Source organism: Micropterus dolomieu, linkage group LG05 (assembly GCF_021292245.1).
Source record: "Micropterus dolomieu isolate WLL.071019.BEF.003 ecotype Adirondacks linkage group LG05, ASM2129224v1, whole genome shotgun sequence".
Lineage (NCBI taxonomy): Eukaryota > Metazoa > Chordata > Actinopteri > Centrarchiformes > Centrarchidae > Micropterus > Micropterus dolomieu.
Window position 1 is genome coordinate 19,262,571 of NC_060154.1, and position 24,006 is coordinate 19,286,576.

The 24,006-nt window shown below is 40.3% G+C and overlaps 1 protein-coding gene and 1 long non-coding RNA gene across 8 annotated transcripts in view; one reads left to right on the top strand and one right to left on the bottom strand.

Moving 5' to 3' along the window:
- The window catches only part of tle2b (TLE family member 2, transcriptional corepressor b), a 98,000-nt gene that overhangs the window by 50,988 nt on the left and 23,006 nt on the right, over window positions 1–24,006 (top strand). For 3 of the 7 annotated variants that reach the window (XM_046050068.1, XM_046050069.1, XM_046050067.1), the window contains 4 exons: window positions 18,306–18,368; window positions 20,199–20,273; window positions 22,343–22,523; window positions 23,949–23,965. In XM_046050068.1, the coding sequence (XP_045906024.1) occupies window positions 18,306–18,368; window positions 20,199–20,273; window positions 22,343–22,523; window positions 23,949–23,965 (336 nt within the window). Of the gene's footprint in view, window positions 1–16,663; window positions 16,694–16,927; window positions 17,038–17,693; window positions 17,760–18,305; window positions 18,369–20,198; window positions 20,274–22,342; window positions 22,524–23,948; window positions 23,966–24,006 lie in introns of those variants that run through there. The other 4 variants (XM_046050073.1, XM_046050072.1, XM_046050074.1 and 1 more) reach the window with 4 other exon arrangements.
- Window positions 727–2,122, bottom strand: LOC123971326. The gene is made up of 2 exons (XR_006825151.1): window positions 2,062–2,122; window positions 727–1,272 (listed from the first exon to the last, which is right to left on the bottom strand). It is a non-coding gene; the product is annotated as an uncharacterized LOC123971326 (long non-coding RNA).

Genomic DNA, 24,006 nt, shown 5'->3' on the forward strand with positions numbered 1-24,006 from the left:
GACCTGCTGACTGAGAAATTATGAACCCCACTAGATGTATCATTAATTGCAATGTTGCAAACTCTTGAGGTATTCTCAGGCAAGTAGTCCACACAGAGAAAAAATAAACAATCAGCTGATCGAATGCACTTGTAGCAAATGTGTGCTTTCTATCAGTTATGTTTTTCACCCTTTTGCCTCACTACACACTATACAGTAAGCCAATAAACATGTAATATCCACAAGACCTACTCAACGCTCACAATAAATGACGCCATCTATAGAGCTTCAAAACTATTCAGTGTACAGATAATTCTTTTTTTATGTAACTTGAATGTCACATTTGTCTCTTAAAGAATTTCTCCTTCTCTACACTATAAGATGTTTATTGTCAAATTAACAGTAACTTACTGGCAACAATTATACAGTAGTTGCTGTATTTCATTCTATGGTAAAATTACTGTTAAACCAACAACAGTAGTGTTTAGCATACCGTAAAATAAAGCACAGTATATGTACTGTTTTTTTGAAGTACAGTATTATACTGTTACTTTTTTGGCATACTGTATAATGAAGTACAGTATTATGCTGTTATTTCTTGGCATACTGTTTAATCAAGTACAGTAATATACTGTTGTGAAAATATTACTGTATTTACTGTTTTTTACAGTACTACTGTATAACCAATAAAATATGGCTATTTAGCTGTTGATGTAAAATAAGAAAAAGGACATTCGAAGACTTAACTGCACAAAAAGATTGTTTATTGCACAAGTAGAACAAAACAGTCATAACACACACATATATATATAAAGAGATCTGTTTTGAAACTGATAGTCTAACAATGTGATAGGCAGTCTGTAATCAATGTATAAAATGGGGTTCTCTGAAAATATTTCCCTATAACTAGCCACAGAGACTAGAAAAGCCAGGTTGAAGATAAGAAAATACTGAAACTAGTAAAACATATGGGTCATCAACCATCTTGACCACATGCTAAACATGACATTCTCCATAAAAATCATCAGAATAAATAACAAGTAACAACTAATCAAAACTCCATAAAATTGGCTGAACATTCAACCAAGCCACAGTTATCCTGTCAAGACACATTGCAATACACAAAAGATTCTTCACAAAACAATTTCTCACTGTAGGTGTTCTGGTTGGGGATGTCAGCATTGGAGAAGTAATGTTGGTGAAGTTAGACAGGTGAGGGTGGAGGTGGTGGGGGAAGCCAGGTGAGGAGGGTGGTGGTGGGCAGTGGCAGTGGTGGCAGCAGTTGTGATTGTCCTGCAAAAAAATTAACAACAACACAACAAATCAATCACTGGGACAGAAATTCATCTAAAATGCCGAACTCACGTTATCTAAACACCTATGAGTGATTCTATGAAGGCTGCTCTGCACTCTGATTACACAAGATAATCAATACCTTTGAATGTGACTTAATGAGACGGTGGACTCCATCAGAATACTCAGACACAGTATGGGACACGTACATGACTTCTGTTAGTGCTGTGTTGTCAAGTCTTTTTATATTCAAGGAAAAAGGTAATCATCACCCTCCTATCTATAAGTTAGAGTACAGATACTGTAGGAATATTTTCAGAGACTTTTTCCTATCCAATTTTACTATGGGAGTCAATGGAAAAATTGGACACTTTTACTCTCACTTCTAGTGACAGGAGGACCAAGGCACACAATTTTGGTGATATTCACAATTATTCTCTAAGACTTTCTGAAGATGGATAATAAATTAAACGTTCTTAGACCATCATAACTTAAACTCATAATACAGGTCTGTTTTACTCTAGCATTACCAACAAGCTGACACAAGCAATCATTTTATTTATCTATTTAAGCTCATCTTTAGCTGTCATAGAAAATCTTTGTTATAGCAAGGGGCTAAAACCAAGTTCACAGTATCTTAAATCCAATAAATCACTAACTAAAGCTGTGTCTCAATTCAGGGACCGCATCCTTCGAAGGCTGCATGTAAATATATCCAGTAATTTTAGTGGGCCGTACTACAATAATGGGCCATGGTAACGTTATGTTAGTTAGTAATAATGGACTTACAGTTTTACAGGTAGGAATCCTGAAGATGGTCTTGGTCCCACAATATGGCTCAGCTCCCGCCTTGTGGAAATAAGAGAACAGAAAAGCCAGTTAAAATAAAAATCAAGAAAACTGCCTGCAAACATAAATTCACTTTAATGTTAACTTAATGTTACATGCAAACACCCAAGGTCAGACTCACAGCTCCATTAAATAACATAGAAAGTTCTGGTAATTTTGGCCTTCAGCCATCTTCTTTATAAAATAAAATGTGCAAATCAAGCATTTTGTTTAAGCTATTAACGTTAATTTAATCAGCTTCTAACTTACTGACAGGCTAACAGGACAGCTTTGCTACACCACCAAGCTAACGTTAGCTGCGGCTGTTTACCAGATACGTTACAGAACATCAAAGCCACGGTAAGTTCTTCTAGACTAACGTAAAAGTTATGCACTTTTTGTTTCTTTCACCGCTCACCAGATATTAATGATGAAGCAGCTTCCAGGTCAGCAGACAGACAGACCTTCCCCCAGTACAGGCTCTAGCAATTGTGCTCTCATACAGCTGCACTCCTCGCACTGAGAGCTACAACCGAAGAGTCCGTGTAAAACGTCACACAAAATATAAGCGCCAACTTAACGCATCCAGTCCAGTCCGGAGGAGTCTGATGTGAAAGTTTCAAGAAAAGTTTCATGATATCTGATGTTAAACTAAATATTGTTGAGTCAAATCTTATACAGTAAGAAACTGTTGGAAATACAGTAATACTACTGTGAAAACTGTGTGAACGTTTCAGTTGTGTGTGTGAGAGCGTTTCAGTTGTGTGTGTGAGTGCGTTTCAGTTGTGTGTGTGTGAACGTTTCAGTTGTGTGTGTGAGCTTTTCAGTTGTGTGTGTGAGAGCGTTTCAGTTGTGTGTGTGAGAGCGTTTCAGTTGTGTGTGTGTGAACGTTGCGCCGATGCTTGTCAGAAGCAATAAACATAATGCCGTTGTACGATCAACAGTTGTTTGCTTGTATTGTGAGATGTGTGCTTTTATTTAAACAACTTCCTGTTTAACTGAAATCCTCTCATACGACGTACTGAAATGCTTTTATACAACATAAATTTTACTTGAGTTTGTGAGAGCGTTTCAGTTGTGTGTGTGTGAGAGCGTTTCAGTTGTGTGTGTGTGAGAGCGTTTCAGTTGTGTGTGTGTGAGAGCGTTTCAGTTGTGTGTGTGTGAGAGCGTTTCAGTTGTGTGTGTGAGAGCGTTTCAGTTGTGTGTGTGTGTGTGAGAGTTTTCAGTTGTGTGTGTGTGAGAGCGTTTCAGTTGTGTGTGTGTGAACGTTTCAGTTGTGTGTGTGTGAGAGTGTTTCAGTTGTGTGTGTGAGAGCGTTTCAGTTGTGTGTGTATGTGAGCGTTTCAGTTGTGTGTGTGTGAGAGCGTTTCAGTTGTGTGTGTGAGCTTTTCAGTTGTGTGTGTGAGAGCGTTTCAGTTGTGTGTGTGAGAGCGTTTCAGTTGTGTGTGTGTGAACGTTTCAGTTGTGTGTGTGAGAGCGTTTCAGTTGTGTGTGTGAAGGTAATATTTTCAGTTGTGTGTGTGAGAGCGTTTCAGTTGTGTGTGTGTGAACGTTTCAGTTGTGTGTGTGTGAGCTTTTCAGTTGTGTGTGTGAGCTTTTCAGTTGTGTGTGTGTGAGCGTTTCAGTTGTGTGTGTGTGAGCGTTTCAGTTGTGTGTGTGAGAGCGTTTCAGTTGTGTGTGTGAAGGTAATATTTTCAGTTGTGTGTGTTTGAGCGTTTCAGTTGTATGTGTGTGAACATTTCAGTTGTGTGTGTGTGAGCTTTTCAGTTGTGTGTGTGAAGGTAATATTTTCAGTTGTGTGTGTGAGAGCATTTCAGTTGTGTGTGTAAAAGCATTTTACTTGTATGTGTGTGAGCTTTTCAGTATAGTATGTGAATGAGTTTGGTTTCATATGTGAGAGGAAAAGTACATGTATATGCATGGTAATTCTGAATAATGTCCCTAGGGGCACCTCATAAATAACAGCCTAGGTAAGTGTTTCTAAATGACTGGGTTGGGACCTGACAATGCATCACAGAAAGTAGTCAGATGATTTCAAGGGTTCGTCCTTACACTGCTACTGTACGTATGCTATACCCACTTCCTAATAGAAACATTTAATGTCTTAATTTTACCTGGAAAGGGAACTGCAGTAGATAAAAACATGGTCTCAGGTAATGTTGCATCAGTCATTCATTCTCCTCCTCAACAGTCACTGCACAATCATATCACTGTTTTTGACTCCAATTTGGTTGACTCACTGTTCATTTTGATTATACATGTGCAATCATTACCGCTTTTAGTGTGTATAAATGTCTCCCTGATTTATTTTGAAATCGATATCCCAAGGAACCAAGTTGCAGCCTGTCTGAGTCAAGCCTGATTGAAATACTGTGAACTCAAAGAGCAGAAGTCCTTCAAACAATTTGTGCTTTTTACATAAGGTTATGCATTGATTGGTGACATCAATTTAGTTTTGCAGGAGAAATTCTTGGTGTTAGGAAGCTAGATTTGTTGCATATTTGTTTGCATTTTCGTGGCCTGATAGAGCAGGATGCTAGGCAACAAGGATCATGCTCAGCAAGGGTGCTCAATCAGAGATTAGCCAGCAAGAACCTGGAGGGGGCTGTGTTGTTAAAAGCTGGGGCACTATTGAATAGTTTATGCTATACAATGCTACCCTTCTAGGTGTTTAGGACACAAACAAAAAATACTGTTCATTGTACATGAGAGCAGATAACTTAATTTTTCAAATACTTTTATTTTAACCAATTTACTTTGCTAACAATTTTACCCCTATACTCTTTACCCTTAAAGTCCACATACAGAACCTGTAACTTTCCATTACTAATTGACATTTTTAACATAATTCTGTTTCTGTTAATTTAGATTGTAATCTGTAAGCAGTAATCTCTTAAATTGGGCTGTCCTATTATTCTTATCCAATTGGTCTCTCTTACACATTCCCATGTTTCTGTCCATGCATGTAATACTCTTCATCCATGTTACCAGCAAGGAGATGTTCTCTTTTAGTTCTTTTACACCTGTTTACCTTGAATTAAATAGTTAGTATGTGAAAACTGACAGTCAAACATCTTGATCATGAATAAAGCCGTCAGACCTTTTAAAAATGTTCATTTAAATATCCTCCATAGCAATTTAACAAGCTAACAGGCAGAAGGGTGGCCTAGTGGTGATAGAGAGCATCCCATTACTGAGAGTTGTCAGTGTGTCCTTGAGCTGATGGTGAACCTCTAGCTGGTTACGCATTTTAATGCATTTAGGATAATAACAGCATGAGTTAAAAGCCTAAAAATGTCCAGCTAGGAACTGAATTAGCCAAACATTGAACACCAGCATAATACTTAAATCATACACATTAGGCTAGATAGCAGAGTGCTTGGGAGCTAGTTCTTACTTAAACCAGTATCTCTACAGCCACCTTGGGTACCTTGAGTCCTGGCCTTCATAATTAATCAGGATGTCACTGTAGTTGTGTTAACGTTTTAGCAGTTGCTTATAAAAATAACATGCCATACAAATGCCTCGTTCACACACACTATAGACAGGATATTATAAGAACCAGTGTTAGCATATATATAGACTTTACATACTGTATCAGAATGCTAGATAGAGAGACTGTGTGGTTCACAGACCAGGCAGGATATTATAGGAAGTTGTGTTTGATAGTCAGGATGCTCAGCAGCCAGACAGTTTCCCCTGTGGACTCCTGAGGACAGATGAAGCAGCTGGCTGTCCTTCCTTCCTGCTCCCTCCTTTCATTTCACCACCACACGTATGAGGCTGAGTGTGTGTGTGTGTGTGTGTGTGTTTGTTTTTGTGTGACAGAAAAGAGTGAGTAGCCCAGTCTTTCCTCTGCACTCTCTTTTATGTGATAGTTTGTGTAATATAGCAAACAATGTTGGCGTTATTGGCATTTGTAGCAGTCATACAAATAAAAAACATCTGTGAAGTGAGATGAAAAGAAAGGGAAAATGTGAGAGAGAAAGTCAGAGAGAAAGACTGTGAATAGAGTGAAGAAATAAACGGTGAAAATGAATAAAACAGAAACAGGGACTGAGGAAGATTAAGATGGAGCACAAGCAGGAGAGGGAGATCACATGAGAGAATGTTGATCTGTTTGTGTTGTATAAAAAAGTTTGTGTGTGTGCATGAGCTTATCCTCCCGCCTAATTAGCCCAAGCTGTCTAGCCTGTTTGTGCACATGTGTGTGGTGTGTGTGGTGTGTGTGAGTGCAAATGCGTTGGTATATTTAGCTGAAATTGTGACCTGAATCCTCATTTCATTTGGGAGAGAGTGAACGAGAACGAGAGTGAGGGAAAGAGTGCGAGCGAGAGATGCCTTCATTTTCAACTCACCGCTTTGGTCCGTAATAGGATTGGGCTTCTCTCTCCCCTTCTTCTTTCTCAATCTAACTTTTCCCTTCCCCTCTGCCTCAATTTTTTCCTCTCTGTCATTCCCACCACCCAGTCAGTCGGTTTGTGGTTTGAGTTTAAAATAACTTTTTTTTAAAACTGATTTTATTTGAAGGGCTGGATAAGGACGAGCCTGCATATTTGGGTCAACAAGACCAGGCTTTAGAGAGGTCAAACGAGTTTTTATGTGTGTGTTTATGGTATGTGTTTGCACTCTCTTATCATTGGTGCATACAGTCCCTCTTTACACATGTAGTAGTAGTGTGTATGTGTGTGTGTGTGTGCAGCTTTGATGTCTCTCCCTCTTATTCCCTTTCATACTGTGCGTGAACGCCTGTCCATACATGTGTAACAGAGCTCATTTATGAATAATGAGGCATAGGGTGTGATATAACCATTTAGGAATAGTGGAGAATAAGTTGAGAGAAGGAAAAACGGTGGAAAAGAAAGGGAGAAAGATGAGATGAGAGCGAAACCGAGTGATTAAATTCCCAGGGAGCTAGCCTTTTAGCCTAATGGCTTTGTCACTTTGGCAGAGGAGCCCTGAGTAACTACACAGACTGTATTGGCTTATCTTTGTGTGTGTTTGTGTTTGTACCTGTAGGTGATAGCGGCTGCATGTACTACCATCTTCTGTGACCACTGCTTGATTTGAAAAAAAATAAGGTGCTAGTCGTCTGACTGAGCAGCTGCACAGCATGTGGCTTTTTATCCAGGTTTGACTGCTACACATGCCATTTGAAATCTATTCCATCAGTAAATGTCATTTATATTTGGAAGCTTAATGGACAATATGTTAAAGGAAAAAAAACTTTTTAGCCATATCTAAACAACTATTGTAAGGATTGCCATGGAGTTTTATTCAGATATCCTCAGCCTCCGGAGGATGAATCCTACTGACTTTGGTGGGCCCTTGACTTTTCCTCCAGCAGCATAGGCAGGTCAAAGTCCTGAAATATCTACTGGATAGATTGGCACAAAAATGTGGGAATGGAACCGATTCCTAATCCTAATGAATTTGGTGCTGTCCTGACTTTTACTCTGGCACCACAATGAGGTTGACATTTGTGATTTTGAGGGAATTCTGGATTGTCAAGAAACCTTCATTTTCCCCGCAGAAAGAATTGGTGATCCCTTAACTTTTCATATAGCACCATCAACAGCTCAAAACTTTCATTTGTCCAATATGTTTATTTATTATGTTTATGCCAAAATACCTGCAAAATGTATTACCCCTTTGGCTTTTCTGCTAATTTGCAAACTTTAGCATCCAAACACGCTAATCTAAGATGGTGAACATGGTAAACCTTATACTTGCTAAACATTAGTATGTTAGCATTGTCTTTGGGAGCATGCTTGCCAGCTGATGCTAGCTTAAAGCATCGCACATAGATACATTTTAGCATGTAGACCAGTTTGAAAATGTCATCAATTAGTCTTAGGAGTAATTATCATAATAGTGACTGTCGCTATAGGCAATATAGCCATAATATGTGAATCATGTTTCCAACAGTGAAGTCAAATGAAATGTAATTTTGAGATGTAGTGGTTGATCATGAAGAGGCTCAGTGTTATCACAGATAGTATCACCTGTAAAATGGTGTGAGTTTCACTGCAGCGAGCAGCTAAGGTTAGCAACAGAGGAAGTTACAGCAGCAGCTGAATTCAATGAAGATCTCTCTTTAGTTTTTGGACTTTCCTTGGAGTATTTTTTCCCTTTGGCATTCTGATCAAATTTCCAACAAGGATGTTTTGGCTTAGTCAAGTTTTCAGTCTTGAGTCTTGTGCTTACTGTTGTGCATTCACCAGGACATAGAGGCGTGCTACAGGACGTACGAGTGCTAATGTGGACAAAAATCAGATGTTCAAGTACTCAGTTTGTACCAGCCCAATTCAAGAACTGCCAGTGAAATATGAGAAACTCCATTGTCCTGCACCATAGTGTGTACATGCTCCAGCACCTCTCAAACACAACCATGAATTAGATGTGTAATAACAGAAAGATCCATTAGTCTGTGTGTGTGATGTGCACAACTATTTTCATGCATACTGTGCAGTCGGCTTTGCTACTCTGGCTACTTTGTGTCTGATTGCATTGCGGACGACATGAATTTGAAGCCGTATGCAGTCTGTCAATGCAAGCTGGTAAGCTGGCACAGTGTGAATATGACTAATAGCTTAGTGTATAATATAGCCAGAGACAGAGCAAAAGAGAGACAGAGAGGGATCTAGTTGGTTGTAAAACTACAACCCCAACTGTGAGCTACAGATTTTGTGTTGCACAGTCACATAGCCTAGAAATATTCCCAGTGTGTGTGCGTGTGTGTCTGTATTTCTATATTGCAGAGGTATGTGTATGGATACATCTGTGTCTTTACATACAGGCATACCTAAGTTGTGAAGTAATTGTTAGTACATGTTGGTAACCGTGCTGGATGTCTACCAACGTATTTATGGGTGTGTGTGTGTGTGTGTGTGTGTGTGTGTTTTGGAGGAGTAGAAGTGAGCTGTCTGTCTCTATTTTTCATTCTAAATGTTTCTGCTACCTGGTCCGCTGCCTATCTTGTATTGTTACTGCACTGAAGGTTGAATCTGTGTCTTGATGTGTGTGTATGTGTCTGAGGAAGTGTGTGTGTGTGCTTGTTGGTCTCATGCTGGGAGGCTCTGCTTGCTCTGCACACAGCCCTTTGTATGTGTGCTCTCCTCTGCTCTGTTTGGATTGGTTTTCTGTGTGCCCTTGTTGCTTTTGTGTGTGTGTGTGTGTGTGCATGCACAACTGTTTGGGGTGGCTTTTGTATATGTGTACTTGTGTGTGTAGTTGTATGTGTGTGCACAATTTTAAGAGTGCACGTGTGTGCCTTTTAGTGTTCTTGTGTGTGATCGTGTGTATTTCTGTATTTGTGTGTGCTTTGCTGCTCCCCTTCCTCTCCCTCTCTATCTCTCTCTCTCTCTCTCTCTGTTTCCATTCCTCTCCTTCCAGAATAGAGGGGCCATCAATCAGAGGCAAGGGGGATAGAGGAAGGGAAGGAGTGGAGGAGGAGGAGGAGAGGATTTGGCTCAGAGCCAGGGAAGAGGAGCTGGCACGCTGCCCAGAGGAGAGAGAGAGAGAGGGCGGAGAGAGGAAAACAAGACTGAGCGGGAACAGAAAAAAGAGGGAGGGTGGAGGGTGATTCTGTGAGAGAAGCAGGGCAAAGAGATGGAGCAACAAGGAGAAAGAAATGAAAGAGAATTAGAAGGAGGGCAGAGAGAGAGAGCAAAAGAGCACGGCCAAGTGCACTGAGGGATAACGGAGTGCAAGGACACACACACACACACACAGAAAGAGAGAGAGATATACTGTGGAAGTGGAAAAACGAGCCAGCAGAATAGAGAAAGGAGAATGCTGATTGCATGGAGAGAAAGATGAAAGAGAGGAGGAGGTGGGGGGTTGAAAGAGAGGAAGCAGGAATGGCTGTTTTCAATGAACAGCTCTGTGCCTGCAACCCCAATCAGTGGGTGATTAGTACGTCATTGGCTACAAATATTTACCTTAAACTGCTCACAGAGGGGAGAGCAGTCCAATTAGAAAGCACAGGGACAGAGATAAGCTCCAGGATTGTGTTTGCATGTGTGTGAGATATGTACACACCCTCTGACTCTTGGAAATAAACGAGGGTGTTCTGCAGCTATATGCAGACTGTGAGGAACTGTAACATACAATATGGCTCCATAGCATCTACTCTTCTTTTTACAAAAAATCTCACAATCGAATGCTTTGTCTTTTGATAGATGAACATTAAAGTAAGTAGATACTACCTGTTGACGCATATTGATGATGTTTCATATTAGAAGCATCTCTGTTTACTACTTAGTATAGAGGGAACTAAGGATTGTTTTCATTATCAAGTAACCATTTCTTTTGTTGATTAATCAATTATAAAATGTCAGAAAATTCCTGATCATCATTTTCTAAAGGTTGTTTATCAAATTGTAGTCCAAAACCCCCAGATATTCAAATTAATATCACATCACATAAAGAAAAGCAGCAAATCCTTAGAAGTAGGAACTAGATACTGTTGGCATTTTCAGCCTGAAAAATGACAATTAATTGATTTATTGAAAATTGTTAACATTAATTTTACTGTCTGACTAGTTTTTCCACCTCTAACTGACCGTGTTCTATGTATGAAATAGGGAATGAGTGAACAAGGAAATTGTATACATTTTTGGGCATTTTTATTTATCCCAGCTGAGTAGAAGAGTGGGGTATCACTTACACACACACACACAGACCCCCACCCCCCTCCTGAAAGCTGGCTCGCTCAGCCATAGTGGGACTCAGAGGCTGGCACAGCTGGCAGTGCCCGAGCACACTGGGCACCATCTCCCTCCTCCCGTGCCAATCTCAGCCCACGCTCATCGCATTCAAATTCACCAATCTTTATTGGCAAGATGAAGGCGGTCACTGTTGCTTGTCGTCATGCTGGGAGACCAAAGACAATGCTGATCTTTCACAGGGAAGTGGCTTCCCTGTTGATCCAGTTCAAGTTCACTTTAGTGTCATGAGTGAAAGGGGCACAAGAAAAAAAAAAGTGAGCTTGTTGTTTGTCAGTCATACCTTCTTTTGAGGTTGTGTGCATTTAGAACCTCCTATATAATTTTTTTTTTACCTCTTACAAGCCTGCAGATATGCTACAGTGACACAACGCGTTGTCTTTCCAAGAATTTGAAAACAGCTAGGGGCAGATCTTACTCCAACAAGCTTCGTCTTTGTCAGACGCTGGCTCATTATTTAAAGAAAAATTCCACGTGCAGATACACTGCTGCACCATCAGTCTGTGATGGCTTATTTAGTGAGTGAGTGTTATTATTTTCTTTTATAGTGTATTCACCACCTCATCTGCCTACCTGTATCGCCTATTTCTACTTCAGTTAGTCATTTATTACATTTCCTAGAATGCCTTTTGACAGCCTTCACAGAATGGGCGGGAACATGTTGAAATTGCACTGTGGGTTAAACATGTGGGTGGAGAGAGAGCGGTAGCAATAGCAATACCAATAGCAAAGTAAGTGCAGGAGAATGAGTTTTTCCAGTTGAGACAAATTGAGAATAACGCCTCTCTTACGCAAAGCACAACTCTTGTCTCTGCAATGCATTCTGGTCTACTGAGTCACATGTTGGTGTAGAAATTGGTTCCGCTGCCTCTTGAACTCTGTTACACCAAATATTTACTTGTATGTTTAAGTTTTCATGACAATGAACTGTTACGTTGGTTACCCAATATGATGTCACATTACCTACAGCAGGCCAGTTTTTGCAGAAATTGTATAATTCAAAAACCCTACAACAAGAAAATTCAGTGACCGTTTCTTCAGCACAAACTACTCACATCCATTCACACACACACACACACACACACACACACACACACAGGCTGTATTCTCATTACTCCTGAACACACTAGCTATCTCTTCTTCTTACTTGTCCAGTGTTGGGCAGTAACGCGTTACTGTAATGATATTACTTTTCCCAGTAACTACAAGTGTAACTAATTACTTTCTAAAACAGTAATATTATTACAGTTACTAATCCAAGTAACGCTGCGTTACTCGTTACTGAACACACCATCCTCGGACTGTGCGGCACGTCAGCGGCACCGGACTTTGTTGTTCATGTCCACTGACAGCCAAAAACTAAAGGAAGAAAGGAGAACAAGGGAGAAACGCATTCTTTCCACAGCTATAAGTAGCTACTGCCATTATTGTGTCACAGTCTGATGCAAAGAACATTGTCGTCTTTTGTAAACTCTGTGCGACCAGCAAAAAGCTTTCAATTGCAAACAATTCTACATTTCATTTATTGGCTTCAATAAATGAAAAACTCCGGCCGCAACTGTCACTCATGCTTGGTTCGGGGAGAGTGGCGTTAACGTAACGTTTTGTAACTACTGAATACTGCTCTTATAAATAGGCTAAATGTGCAGAAAAACAGTAGTTCAAAAGTCAGGATTTACTTGCTTTATTTTTTTATTTCAGCCGCTGGTGTTAAGAAACGTTAGGCCTTATGGCTATATGCTTTGTAAAAACCATACTCCTTGCTGCTGTTATGAATATGAAATTAGTTAAAAACTCGTGAGAGACTGCTTTGTTTGGGGATGAAGGGGGGTGGTAGTGAAAGCAGTGTTTCCCATAATTAGCCTATAATTTGGATAATTATCAACGCTGACCACCACATATTGATTTTGAGGAGCTGTATTGAGGAGCATATATTCTTGCAGCATCTCCTCTCGCTCACTCCCTCTTTCTCTCTCTCCGTCTTGTGAATACTGCTGCACAAACCTGTCCAAAGTTAGACATCGTCTGCATCACTGTCTGTTCATAATCTTTAAAAACATTACACTTACTATAGTCAACTGTATCAACTGTAGTGTTGTTTAATTGTTGATTAAGGCATAGAGACTTGGACTGTACCGTATTCCTTGGTGATGTACTTATTATAAAACCCTCATGGCACATGATGTTCTACAGGTGTAGCATATATAGCTACAGCTTGCCTTTTTTCTCTTGATAGAAACAGACAGAGGACCTGAAGTCAAAAGAAGTTTTAAAATTCAACATGAGGTTAACAATAGGCGTTAAACACACCACATTGCTGCTCATTTGCAGAAGGTTATCCTCTGCTCAACTCTCTACTTCTGTAAAGTTGCAGAAATCTTCTCGCTGGCTGTGACTGTGCCGTCTGTTGCTTGTTGTCTCTTAGTGATCATCTGAAATTAATCAATACAATCAGCTCTGTCTGTATTTTTAAGTGATGGTGTCAGCATGTGGTTACATGCGAGCTTTTAGTGTTACTTGCGGTCTGAAGTGTGATTTGTATGTAGACTTTCGTTAACTCCATCACTCAAGAGTCTCAGTCAGCATAAAAATGTGTGCACATGGCATTAGTATAGCTGTTTTAGATTTTGGAATAATGTGTTATATTTATGTGTGCGTGTTGGAGGAGTTGAGGTGAGCTGTCTGTGTGTCTACCTTTGCGCATATTGCAGGTTGTATCATTATGCAGCAACAAGGCTCAGTGATCATATAAACGTTTTGCTGGTTGTGATTATCATCCTGTCAACGATCTGACGAGATGACAAGTCTGAGCACGCTGCCACTTTGTGTGTGCACACGCGTGTGTGTGTGTGTCCCTCAGACTCCGACAGGCTGATATGCGCCACAGCCTCTGGAACAAGCTGTCCTTGTTCTGCTGTTCATTCCTTCTTCTTTGTCTTCTTCTGTGTCCTCCTCTCCTCTAACCTCACTTCCAATTTCCATTCCTCCATCTCTGTGCCTGTTTTGGAGAATAATATTTAACATTTTTGCTTTTCTAAATGAAAAGCAGTTGTGTCTTTTCTCTCTCACCTACATCTTATCTCTGTTCTGTCTCTCTCTGTCCCCATGCCAATTGGCAGCTTATCTACCCTCAGGTGTTTATTGACCAGCTCCCTCTCTTCCTTTGTATCCACCCATCTATTCATCCCTCCATCAGTTTATCCCTCCATCAGGCCAGTCTTTGCCAGTACTCCCTGTTGGCTGTGCTTTGGCAAGGGTGTGGAACAAGACTATGTCCTGTGATGTTTCTGACACCTGGACCAGGTCAGACTGCTCCAGCCCAGCACACTTTCACTCTATTGTTAATCCATCAGCGGATTGGTGTCTTGTACTCATAAACTGGATCATGAACGGACTCCCCCCGCCCTATAGATCCAGGTCGAAACTGACAGAAGGGCGGGACTGAGACAAAAAGTCGCAATTAGAAATTCGTCTGCTACTTCAGGACCACGGACAGCGCCATGGATTCAGCAATACACAGCACAGTTAGGCTAGTGATATTTCAGAGCCATGGTTGGAGACCATAGATTCTAACTAACGCAAACCTCAGTCAGGATCAATGATCAAGGATCAACGAGTCAGGCAGACTAGACTAACATATTCAACTAAACAACCCCTCTGCACTCTCTCTGCTACTAGGGGATGGATGATGGCAGGTTAACAAGGGGACTTGCATCCCCTTTCACCTCCCCTCAAATTGCGTACTGCATAACACCATCCATGGTCTATCCATCCATCCACAACATTGTGCTTAGGATGTTTATGAAGCATGTATAAAATATACATTGATTATAGTTTGTATGGTTTAACTAGCATTAAACAATACATTAAACAAATCAGTGTAATGTGAAAGGGTAATGCTAATAGTGCTGAACCCACTGAGAATTAACACCCAACTTTGCAGCTTCATGCAGCTTTAGGATAAAGGATAAGGATAATAAGGAATAGAGTTATTCCTTATTGAAAACTGCACTAAAAGCATTATTTTCTCTTACTGCATTTAATGCATCCCCCTTTTTTAGGCAAAACCTTTCTTTTCTTTGCACTGCTTGTTTGCTCTCTGTTTTGTTTTAAAAAAAATCATGTTTATGTTTATTGGTGTAGCTTCCAATTAAACTCCCGGCCACCTCAGAAACAGTGAATGAAAGCAGCTTCATGGATCGGCCCTTTTGGGTCAGTTCTGACTTATGGTCCTGCATCAGTCCTGTCAAATGGCTTTTATCTGGCCAACACTGATCCAGATCAGCTGAATGTAACTGTGGCCTGAGGGAAAACCTGTTGTTCAGGAGGAGGAGGTCTGGTGTAGTTGCAGAGATATAACTGAGAGGACAGTGTACCCTGTATGTACAAAGTTTTAGCATTTCTCCCCGGAATCAATTAATTTGTACTAATGGTCAGCAATAGTTAACCTTCCTTTTTTCCATGTTGAACCTTCACAAGTTGCTGTTCATGTACCTTTTTCAGGCTTGGTATTTTGCTGATTAAATTAATACTAGATTGGGATGCTTTTTCACAGATATGAAAACTATTCCCAATTATAAGACTTGAAGTTTAGGTTACTTCAAACAGGTACACATATATTTGTGAAAGGAGCCTGTTGAGGCTACCTGTTAACAAAGTCAACATAGCTACAGTGTGAGTGCCTTATTTTTTTTATAGCTGCAGTCAAGTAAAAAAAGGTAGAATAAAGTACAAAGCAAAGAATGAGATAAAGTTGAGTTAAGCAGACAAATACACACTAGGTTTAAAAGAAACAAAATCAGCAGAATATACTGCAATAAGAAATGTTGCAATTTCCTATTGGAAAAACTTGGTCTCTTCTTTTATCTCTGTTCCTTTCTCTCGCTGTCACTTTCCTGTCTATGGTCAACACACATACTATGCATGCATATCAATCCAAATACACTGAGGAACTTTGGCACAACCACACACACACACACACACACCCACACACACACACACACACATACACACACATTGACACATGTATGATGTGTCCTTGGAACTGAGCTGTGTGTCTGGTGATAACCAGTTTATGAAATCATGATGAGACTGGCTGTACCTGACAGGCTGGCTGATTGTGTGTGTGTGTGTGTGTGTGAGACCCTTTGCATCATGGTGTACTGTATACAGCACTGTCAGTCATAGCTCTGCCCTCCATCGCCCCTTGGCTGTCTTTCTCTCTCTTCTTCTGTATTATCTTCATGTGCCAGAAACATGTGTTAGTGCGAATTAGGGCTGAACGATTATGGAAAATAATGTAATTGCGTTTTTTTTCCAATAATGCTATTTAATATGCAATTAATTTTTAAGCTCTTTACCTGCTGTATTATTCAGAATGGACAAGCAGTAAATCAGTGTATAGTATCACTAACACAATATTAGATAGATTAAACATACACTGTTCTTTCTCGTGGGCCAGGCCCTGTGTTATGATGAAATTAGGCGATGCATGAATTGCATGAATTATTATTATGAGCAATAGTGGAGAAGAAGTATCAAATTTTAGTAATATGAGAAAGATAATTTGAGAGTCAAGTCATGGCATTAAATAATATGATAAAAAACTAAAAACTAGGTTCACCACAGTGTGTTATACAGTAAGCGCTCAATACAAAACCACAAAATAATGAGTCCTTATCTCAGTTCAAATCTACTTGGAGTCCATCTTTCTATATCCCAGTTAGCAAACAAAAAATACTCAGATTGAGGTTCAATTCAAAAATTGGCCAACGAAAATAAAACCAAGTGACGCCTCTCGTGTTTAATAGACAAGCTTAATAATTCTCCGACAACACAGGAGTTCCCCGCAGCCTCCGATGCTGGTAAGCAGCACACTGGTTGTATCCAGGCTGTTGCTCCGGACAGACTGGGCCTCTTTCGGACTTGTGTGTTTGGTTTGAAACGCCGTTTCACAGATATTTCCTGAGCTGACTGGCGGCTGTATGTTTGACGCAAACGCTGATTGCCACAAGACGCTTACCTTACTACACGTGTCTTTCTGTTGTGCATTTTTCCTGTCCGCCAAAGCTGCCGATGGCCCGACGATTTCACCCACCACCACCACCAATTTACCCGCGGGTGCTTCTTTCATTCCCTGTATGACACTGAAGTTTCTGTTGTGTCAGCTTCTGTGAAGCTTAAGGCCATTGTACAACAACAAGTCAAGGTACAGCGTAACGTGCGAACTGATGCTTCGTCTGCAGACTGCTTTACTCTTGGGTGTCATGTGACCAGAGTGTAATCGCAGCCTTTGCAATTAAAAAATCTTCTTTTATCACATTGCGATAATATCGCAAATGCAATTAATCATTCAGCCCTAGTGCGGATAGAGGGATACAGAGAGGGAAAGGGAGAGAAAGCAAAGTAGATGGAGGAAAAATGAAAAACGCATGTATGCAGTATGGCCGTAGTAATGTGTGACAGCAAAGTAACGAATAACAACAACAGAAGAGAGCGACTGAAGAAAAAAGAGATGCGGAGAGAAAGAAGGGAGGATAATTCAAACAGAGAGAAAGACAATAATATAGAATAATAGAAAGATGAGAGAAAATGAGACAAAGCAAGCAAGGGAGAAGAGAGAGATGAGGGATGGGGGGGGGGGGGGGGGGGGGGGGGGGGGGTAGGAGAAAGAGGATGAATAGGGTAATAATGGCTCAGTGTGAGAGCTGTTGTAGAAAAAGAGAGAACGGCTGAGTGAAGAAGAGAACAAAATGAGGCTGAGGGCACTCAGACAGATAGAATTAGACACACCGCAGAGGTTCAGTGTGTGTTTGTGTCACAGAGAGAGTGTGTGCTCATGTTTTTATGTGTTTGTGTGTGCAGGCAGCTGTATTCTGCGGATGGTTACTAGGTTTGCCACGTGTACGCATATGTGTGTGTGGGCTGGGGGTAAGAAAGAGCATTTCTTTAATAGATTTTATGAGTTTTAGGAAATGGACAATTGTAATGGCACTGAATAGCTGGCTGTGACAGCCGCAGAGCTTGAGAGAAAAATTCTTTGAGGTGTTCGCCTTTTTGTAAATGTGTTTGTTTGCTTGTGCGTATGTGTGTGTGGGTGTTTCTATGAGAGTGAGAGAGAGGAACACTGAAGTGGGTAGGAGTGTGTGAGGCCGATCTAAATGAGAGTGTGATGGTGTTAAACGACCAGATGATGACTGGAGCTCTAATGTGGCCTCCATCCCTCCAGCTCTGCTTTTCCCTCCCACATTCCCCCACATTTTGATTCTCTCAGTCTCAGAGATGCCACTGATGGTACTCCTCACTCATTAGAAAGGTGTTTTAATGCAGCAATGGCTTAATGTGCCGTGAAGGTGTATCATATGCTCTGTTATTTGTGTATTTATTATCTTATATATGAAACATGATCATATATCCTGTTCTTCCTCCTTCTGTTTCTCTCTCTCTCTTTCTCGTTTCTCCCTCTCTCCATCATAGGCAGAGATTGTCAAGCGTCTCAGTGCCATCTGCGCTCAGATCATCCCTTTCCTCTCTCAAGAGGTAAGTGTCACCACTGCCAGACCCACTTAACACGTAACAGAAAATATGCACACACACAATCAGTAGACAATTATTCACACCCCAGGCATTTATCAAATTTTCTTTGCATTTAGAATAATAAATAAACAAACCAGAATGGATACAAGTGCATGCTAAGCAAGTTAAAGAGAAACTATTGATCCAGAAGTTCCCATTCTATTGACAAAATTTTTTTTGTAATATGTGTGATCAAGCTGAAATAATTGTACATAAGAAACAATGTTAAAAAGTTAGGGTTTTTGCTGGGACTGCGTCGGACATGTGTTGATTCAACTTTATGGTCCATTTTGAGGCTGCAGTTTGTGGTGTTGTTGTAGATATTAAACATCCACTACTTAAAGTTTAGCATACAGAAGGGGTAATCGACGCACACATTGTGCATGTTAATGACAACACAGCTCATTAGCTTTCAACATGTTCAATTGCTTGTGTGGACATTTCATCCCAATTATTGCTGGCTGCCTCAATGAGTCATCCTCTGTTTGAAATTGAATCAATCAACAAATCTATTGATATCTTATCAAGCCCCCAGTTTACTAAATATATCTCCGTTAAACACAACAGCTGCCTAATCATTAAAGAAACCAGAGCAAACATGTAAATTCAGTTAATTATTGCACATGGGTGGAACTAATTTGAAACCTGCTGAAAAGCTAGACAGAGCTGAGTCCTATTTGTTTTTTTTGTTTGCACACTAACATTTTGGCTCAGAATAGGTATCAAAGGTATAGCATAAAAGCATCTGCCAAATGAGTAAATGTAAATGAATGAAAATTATGTAATTATTTGTGTCTTGTGTAATCACCATCATAAAAAAAATACTCTCAGGCACCGTGATGTCACGGCCTTGAAGTGTGTATATATAGAAACATTGTCAGAAACATTGTGATGATTAGCTGATCTTTGTAGCACTAATATTGTGTGATGATCTGTACAGCCTCAAAAGGTAGTGATATCAAACAAATTCAAATGCGTGTATGTCACGGGAAACAACTACTTATTATGGCATTAGAGCCAACTATGTTGGATTTCAATAAAAGGCACTCTGATCCTATTATCTTTAAATTAAATACAACCCACTCCTTAAAAATTTGCTTTGGGCCCCCATCATTCAGCAACATTATCACTATTTCTGCGTGTGTGCTTGACCTCCATTCATTGTTTCTTAAAGGCTGTATTTTAAAATAGATTTGCTCAGTACAACCTAAATAAGTGAGAGGAGCGGATTATTGAATTTAGTATTATTCTGGTGTGTGTGTGTGTGTGTGTGTACATCTACTAACCTGCAAACACTCTTTGTCTGTGAGTGTGCACTGATAAGTGTGCTCCCTGGAGATAGAATGGTCACAGTTCTGTCAGTTTGATCAATATTGACACTGTGTGCACACATGCATATTTGCATTTGTGTGACTGATTACATTGGGATTTTGTGTAAACACAACTGAGATTTTGGTTAGTGTGGCTTTGAGTGTGTGTGTGTGTGTGCGTGTGTGTGTATGTGTGTGTGTGTGTCTGGCTATATGTACAGTAGCGTGTTTATATTGTGTGAATTCACGGTAGCCCAATCCAGACATTTATATTTATACAGCCTGTACAAGCAGAGTTTAGTTGTTTTAACACCTTTTCTCAAGTTTGGTTAATGTAACGGTTCCTGCTGTGTTCCTTCTATATACATTAGGTTTACTTTACGCTTTATACTGTAACATACAGCATGGATAATAAGTTGCAGTGCAACCTTTCTTCTTACTTTTTTCTTTGGCATTGAATCTGTATGTGTGTGTGTGTCTGTAGCACCAGCAACAGGTGGTCCAAGCAGTGGAGAGGGCCAAGCAGGTCACCATGGCTGAACTCAACGCCATTATCGGGGTGAGTCGCCTCCATTCCTCATGACAACACAAACACACACTTACACACACACACATTAACTAGCGATGTTCCCAACAACCTGACTGGCACTGATAAGCTAAATTCTAAATAAGTAGATCAGAAATATGTATCATCGCATAGGTGAGGCATTAATGTGAATATCACAGGTGTTTACTGTTTGTGCCCCAGATGGAGCTGTTGATCATGCTAAATCTGGATTAGGTCAGGCAGGTATTGTTTTTCTAGCGAATGCTGGGGACATTTGATAGCACGCTATGAATTAACATGCCCTTTTTTCTCTAAATGAAAATTGGCCTTTGAAGGATTATTTTTTGATGTATCTCTAAGTATTTTATATCCACTGAGAGAGACCATCTGTTAGAATCAGATGTTGATCAGTATCTCATCCACAGTTTTGGGTGTGTTCCTGCTGTATAAAGCCTGATGAATAAGTTTTGGCTGCGGCAACTGCGGTGATGCACACTTTTTGACAATTTTACTGGATGCTGTAACCAATTTTTAAGGATACAGCTAATTAGTTTACATGAGTAACTATTACTATCAAGAAATATATGACTCTTTTGGAGTAGCCGTCCAACTTGTCAAATAAAGTGGAGAGGGCTTAAACATGGCAGCTCTTGCTCTGTCTCTTAGGTGGGAGCTCTCGTCTCAAAGAAGTTTAAGAAGAGAAAGAAATCAGTGATTGTTATCAAATCAGTCGGTTCTAATGTCATTAATTCTTATCGGAGTGCTGAACACATTGCTGTCTTCTTACAGCTCACTTTCAAGCTCTGTGTTAAACACTTTAGTTCATTAAAGCTCTCTGGACGACAGATATTTCAAATTTAATTAAATTGAAGCTAACGTCATAATTTAACAAAATACATTTCTTAACTGCAGAGTTAAACGGATAAGATTTTATACACTCAAAATACACTTACATGTTCATTTAATTGCGCATGATCACCTGACAACATATTACACCATTGCTTGTCTGCACATATATGTCCTATATGTACACACACACACACACAAACACACAGACAGTGATGCTCCTGAGTGCTCTAGTAGATGGGGCTTTCCAGAGCTTGTCGGAGCACTGATCACATTACTGTCTACTTAAAGCCCTTTGTTCCTCCCAGCACTACAAACACTGAGTGTATGTGTGTCGAACACACCAGCTTGACAAAACAACACACAAAAACACACCATAATGCTCCCTTCAGGATAATAGCCTTTTTTTATCTGTAGCTGCTCCTTTGCTCTCCACTCTTTCCATCCCCCATCGTCCTCTTTTTCTGTTTTCTCTTTTTCTGTCTGTTCATTTTCCTTCTGGATTTCCTCTTCTCTTCTTTTGTAATCTTTTATCCTTCTATTGCTCTTACTATGGCCCTGTCCTCATTTCTCCTCTCCCATTTTTTTTTCACTATGTCTTATCTTGTGCTCTCTCCGCTGCACACTTTCCTTCTTCCTGTGCTCATTTACTCTCTCTCCATCTAATTCTCCTTCTCTCCTTTTTACTGCTTCTTCCATGATTTTCCTCTGTTCCTCCCCATCATTTACTCATCTGACTCAAACATTTCCTTCCCTCTCTTTTATCCTCTCTGTGTTTTCCCTTGGCCTTTTTCTCCATTTTCCTCCTCCTTCCTTTCTTTCATAATAAATCCCATTCATCGCCTCACTCTTTTCATCGTCTCTCCTCCTTTTTATCGCTTCTTGGTTTCCATTTCCACTTCCTTTACTTACACACTTTCCTGATCATTTAACGTCCTTCTCCCCTCGGTTCTTTTTGCTTTTTCTCGTCCTTGGTGTCCATCTTTCTCACCTCTTAATCCACTGATCTCTTTAACATCCAATCTTTATTATTTTACTCTCTCACTGTTGAGCTCTCCGTGTGGATTTGATTTGAACCCCCGCTTCCCCTAACATTTTCTTTCTTCCTTCTTCTTTGTTCTTTGCCACTTTCTGCATATTTTCTATCTCTTTCTTCTTTACCCTGTTTTTTCTAACCACCCACCCCCTTGTATGACACCATCCCTCCCCTCTTCCTCTTTTCCCTGTGGCCACAGCAGCAGCAGCTCCAGCACCTGTCTCACCATGCCCCTGGCATCCCCCTGACGCCACACCCATCAGGCCTGTCTCTGGGCGCAGGGGGCTCAGGGCTTTTGGCGCTGACCGGGGCCCTGGGTGTCTCGGCCCACCTTGCCTCCAAAGATGAGCGCAACCACCTTGACCCTGAACATCTCAGAGGTAACACACCATCAGCTTTTAAGCCTTAATATTTTCTCTAAAATCAATGTTGGTCTTAAAGAGCCAACTTCAGCAGGAGCAATGGGGAGTCAGACATTTACACATTAGCCTACTAATGAAATCAGAATCATGACAACAAATAATACATCAATAAAATTAAAAATTGTGCCTCTAAAAAATAGATCTTTTTTGATCAGCCTGCTGTGATTTGCTAGAAGACCGTAGAGCCACAGTTTAAAGACCCAAAGTTCATATAAAGATTACTCTGATTGATATTGGAGAAACACAGTGGCATTTAAAGCAGATTTTGAACAGGGAAGTTCAGGTTTTGTTAATGCAGAAGTTTTAGTCATTGTAGCGAAAGTAAATAATAGTTGCAGTGACAATCTGTGTACTTGCTATTGTTTCCGGTCAGCGTACACAAAATGTTTAAGTTAAGTTACAATATTGAAGATTTTGAGAAGATTGTTTAGCAAGTTCAGGACAAGTGAGCCAGAGTAACAGACTCTAGGAAATCATCCAGAATGAAATCATCAGATATCACGCATGCAAGAATGATGTATTTCTTCAGAAAATGTTTGTATCTCTGTATGTGTGCATTTTTTGTGTTTATTTCAATTTAATTTGCTTCATAGTCGATTGGGCACAGCAGTGAGGAGAACTCTGACAACAGGTACAGAATAAGAAATAGATCATTTTATCATTTTAGACCGGATGAAATGCAAAGCAATACTACATAATTGGCGGCAGGCATCTTTGTGTCATTTGTACAGCAAGTCACCTTTTGGACTGAATTTGAACTTCCTTGTTTAGATTGCTGTCATAATAGGGACAGACATATTCATGGCACTTGAGTAAATGCAGGAGAAACGCTTTTTTTCCCAACGAACTTTCATTCACCCCAATAGAATATCTTATCTTTGTGCTCTGTTTCAGGCATCAAGCCAAGAGAGACTTTCTCATGAATAAACCCAGAGCCAGAAAGAAAAAAAAAAGGAATGAGTGAGAGTAGAATCGGAGGGAGATAGAGATATCAATGTGTTCATATTGGCGTGTTAAGCATCTGTGTGAGAGCTTATGCATGTCTGCAGCTGTGTGTGTTTCTGTTCTTACATACGAGAGGAAGAATGAGTGAAAAGATAGTCGTTTAAAGAGGCAGAAGGGGAAGACAGCGAGCTTTGTCTGGTTGGAGAACAGAGAGGAAATGATAGAGAGGAGACTGGAATCATGCACAATAGTGGGTCTGTATCTTTATTAGAGAGGAGCAGCCGTAGTTCAGCCTAACCTTGGCTGACTGGGGGACTGTTGTTGTTATTATTATCAGGACTGACGTCAAACTTTCTCTTTTTTTTCCCCTTTACTCCTCTCTCACTCTTTTTTTCTCTACACTGTTCTTTTTCCTTACCTTTCTCCGCCCCATCCCAGAGGGAGCACCCAGCAGGGTGAGTAGTTGTGTAGTGTGTGTGTGTGTGTGTGCGTGTGT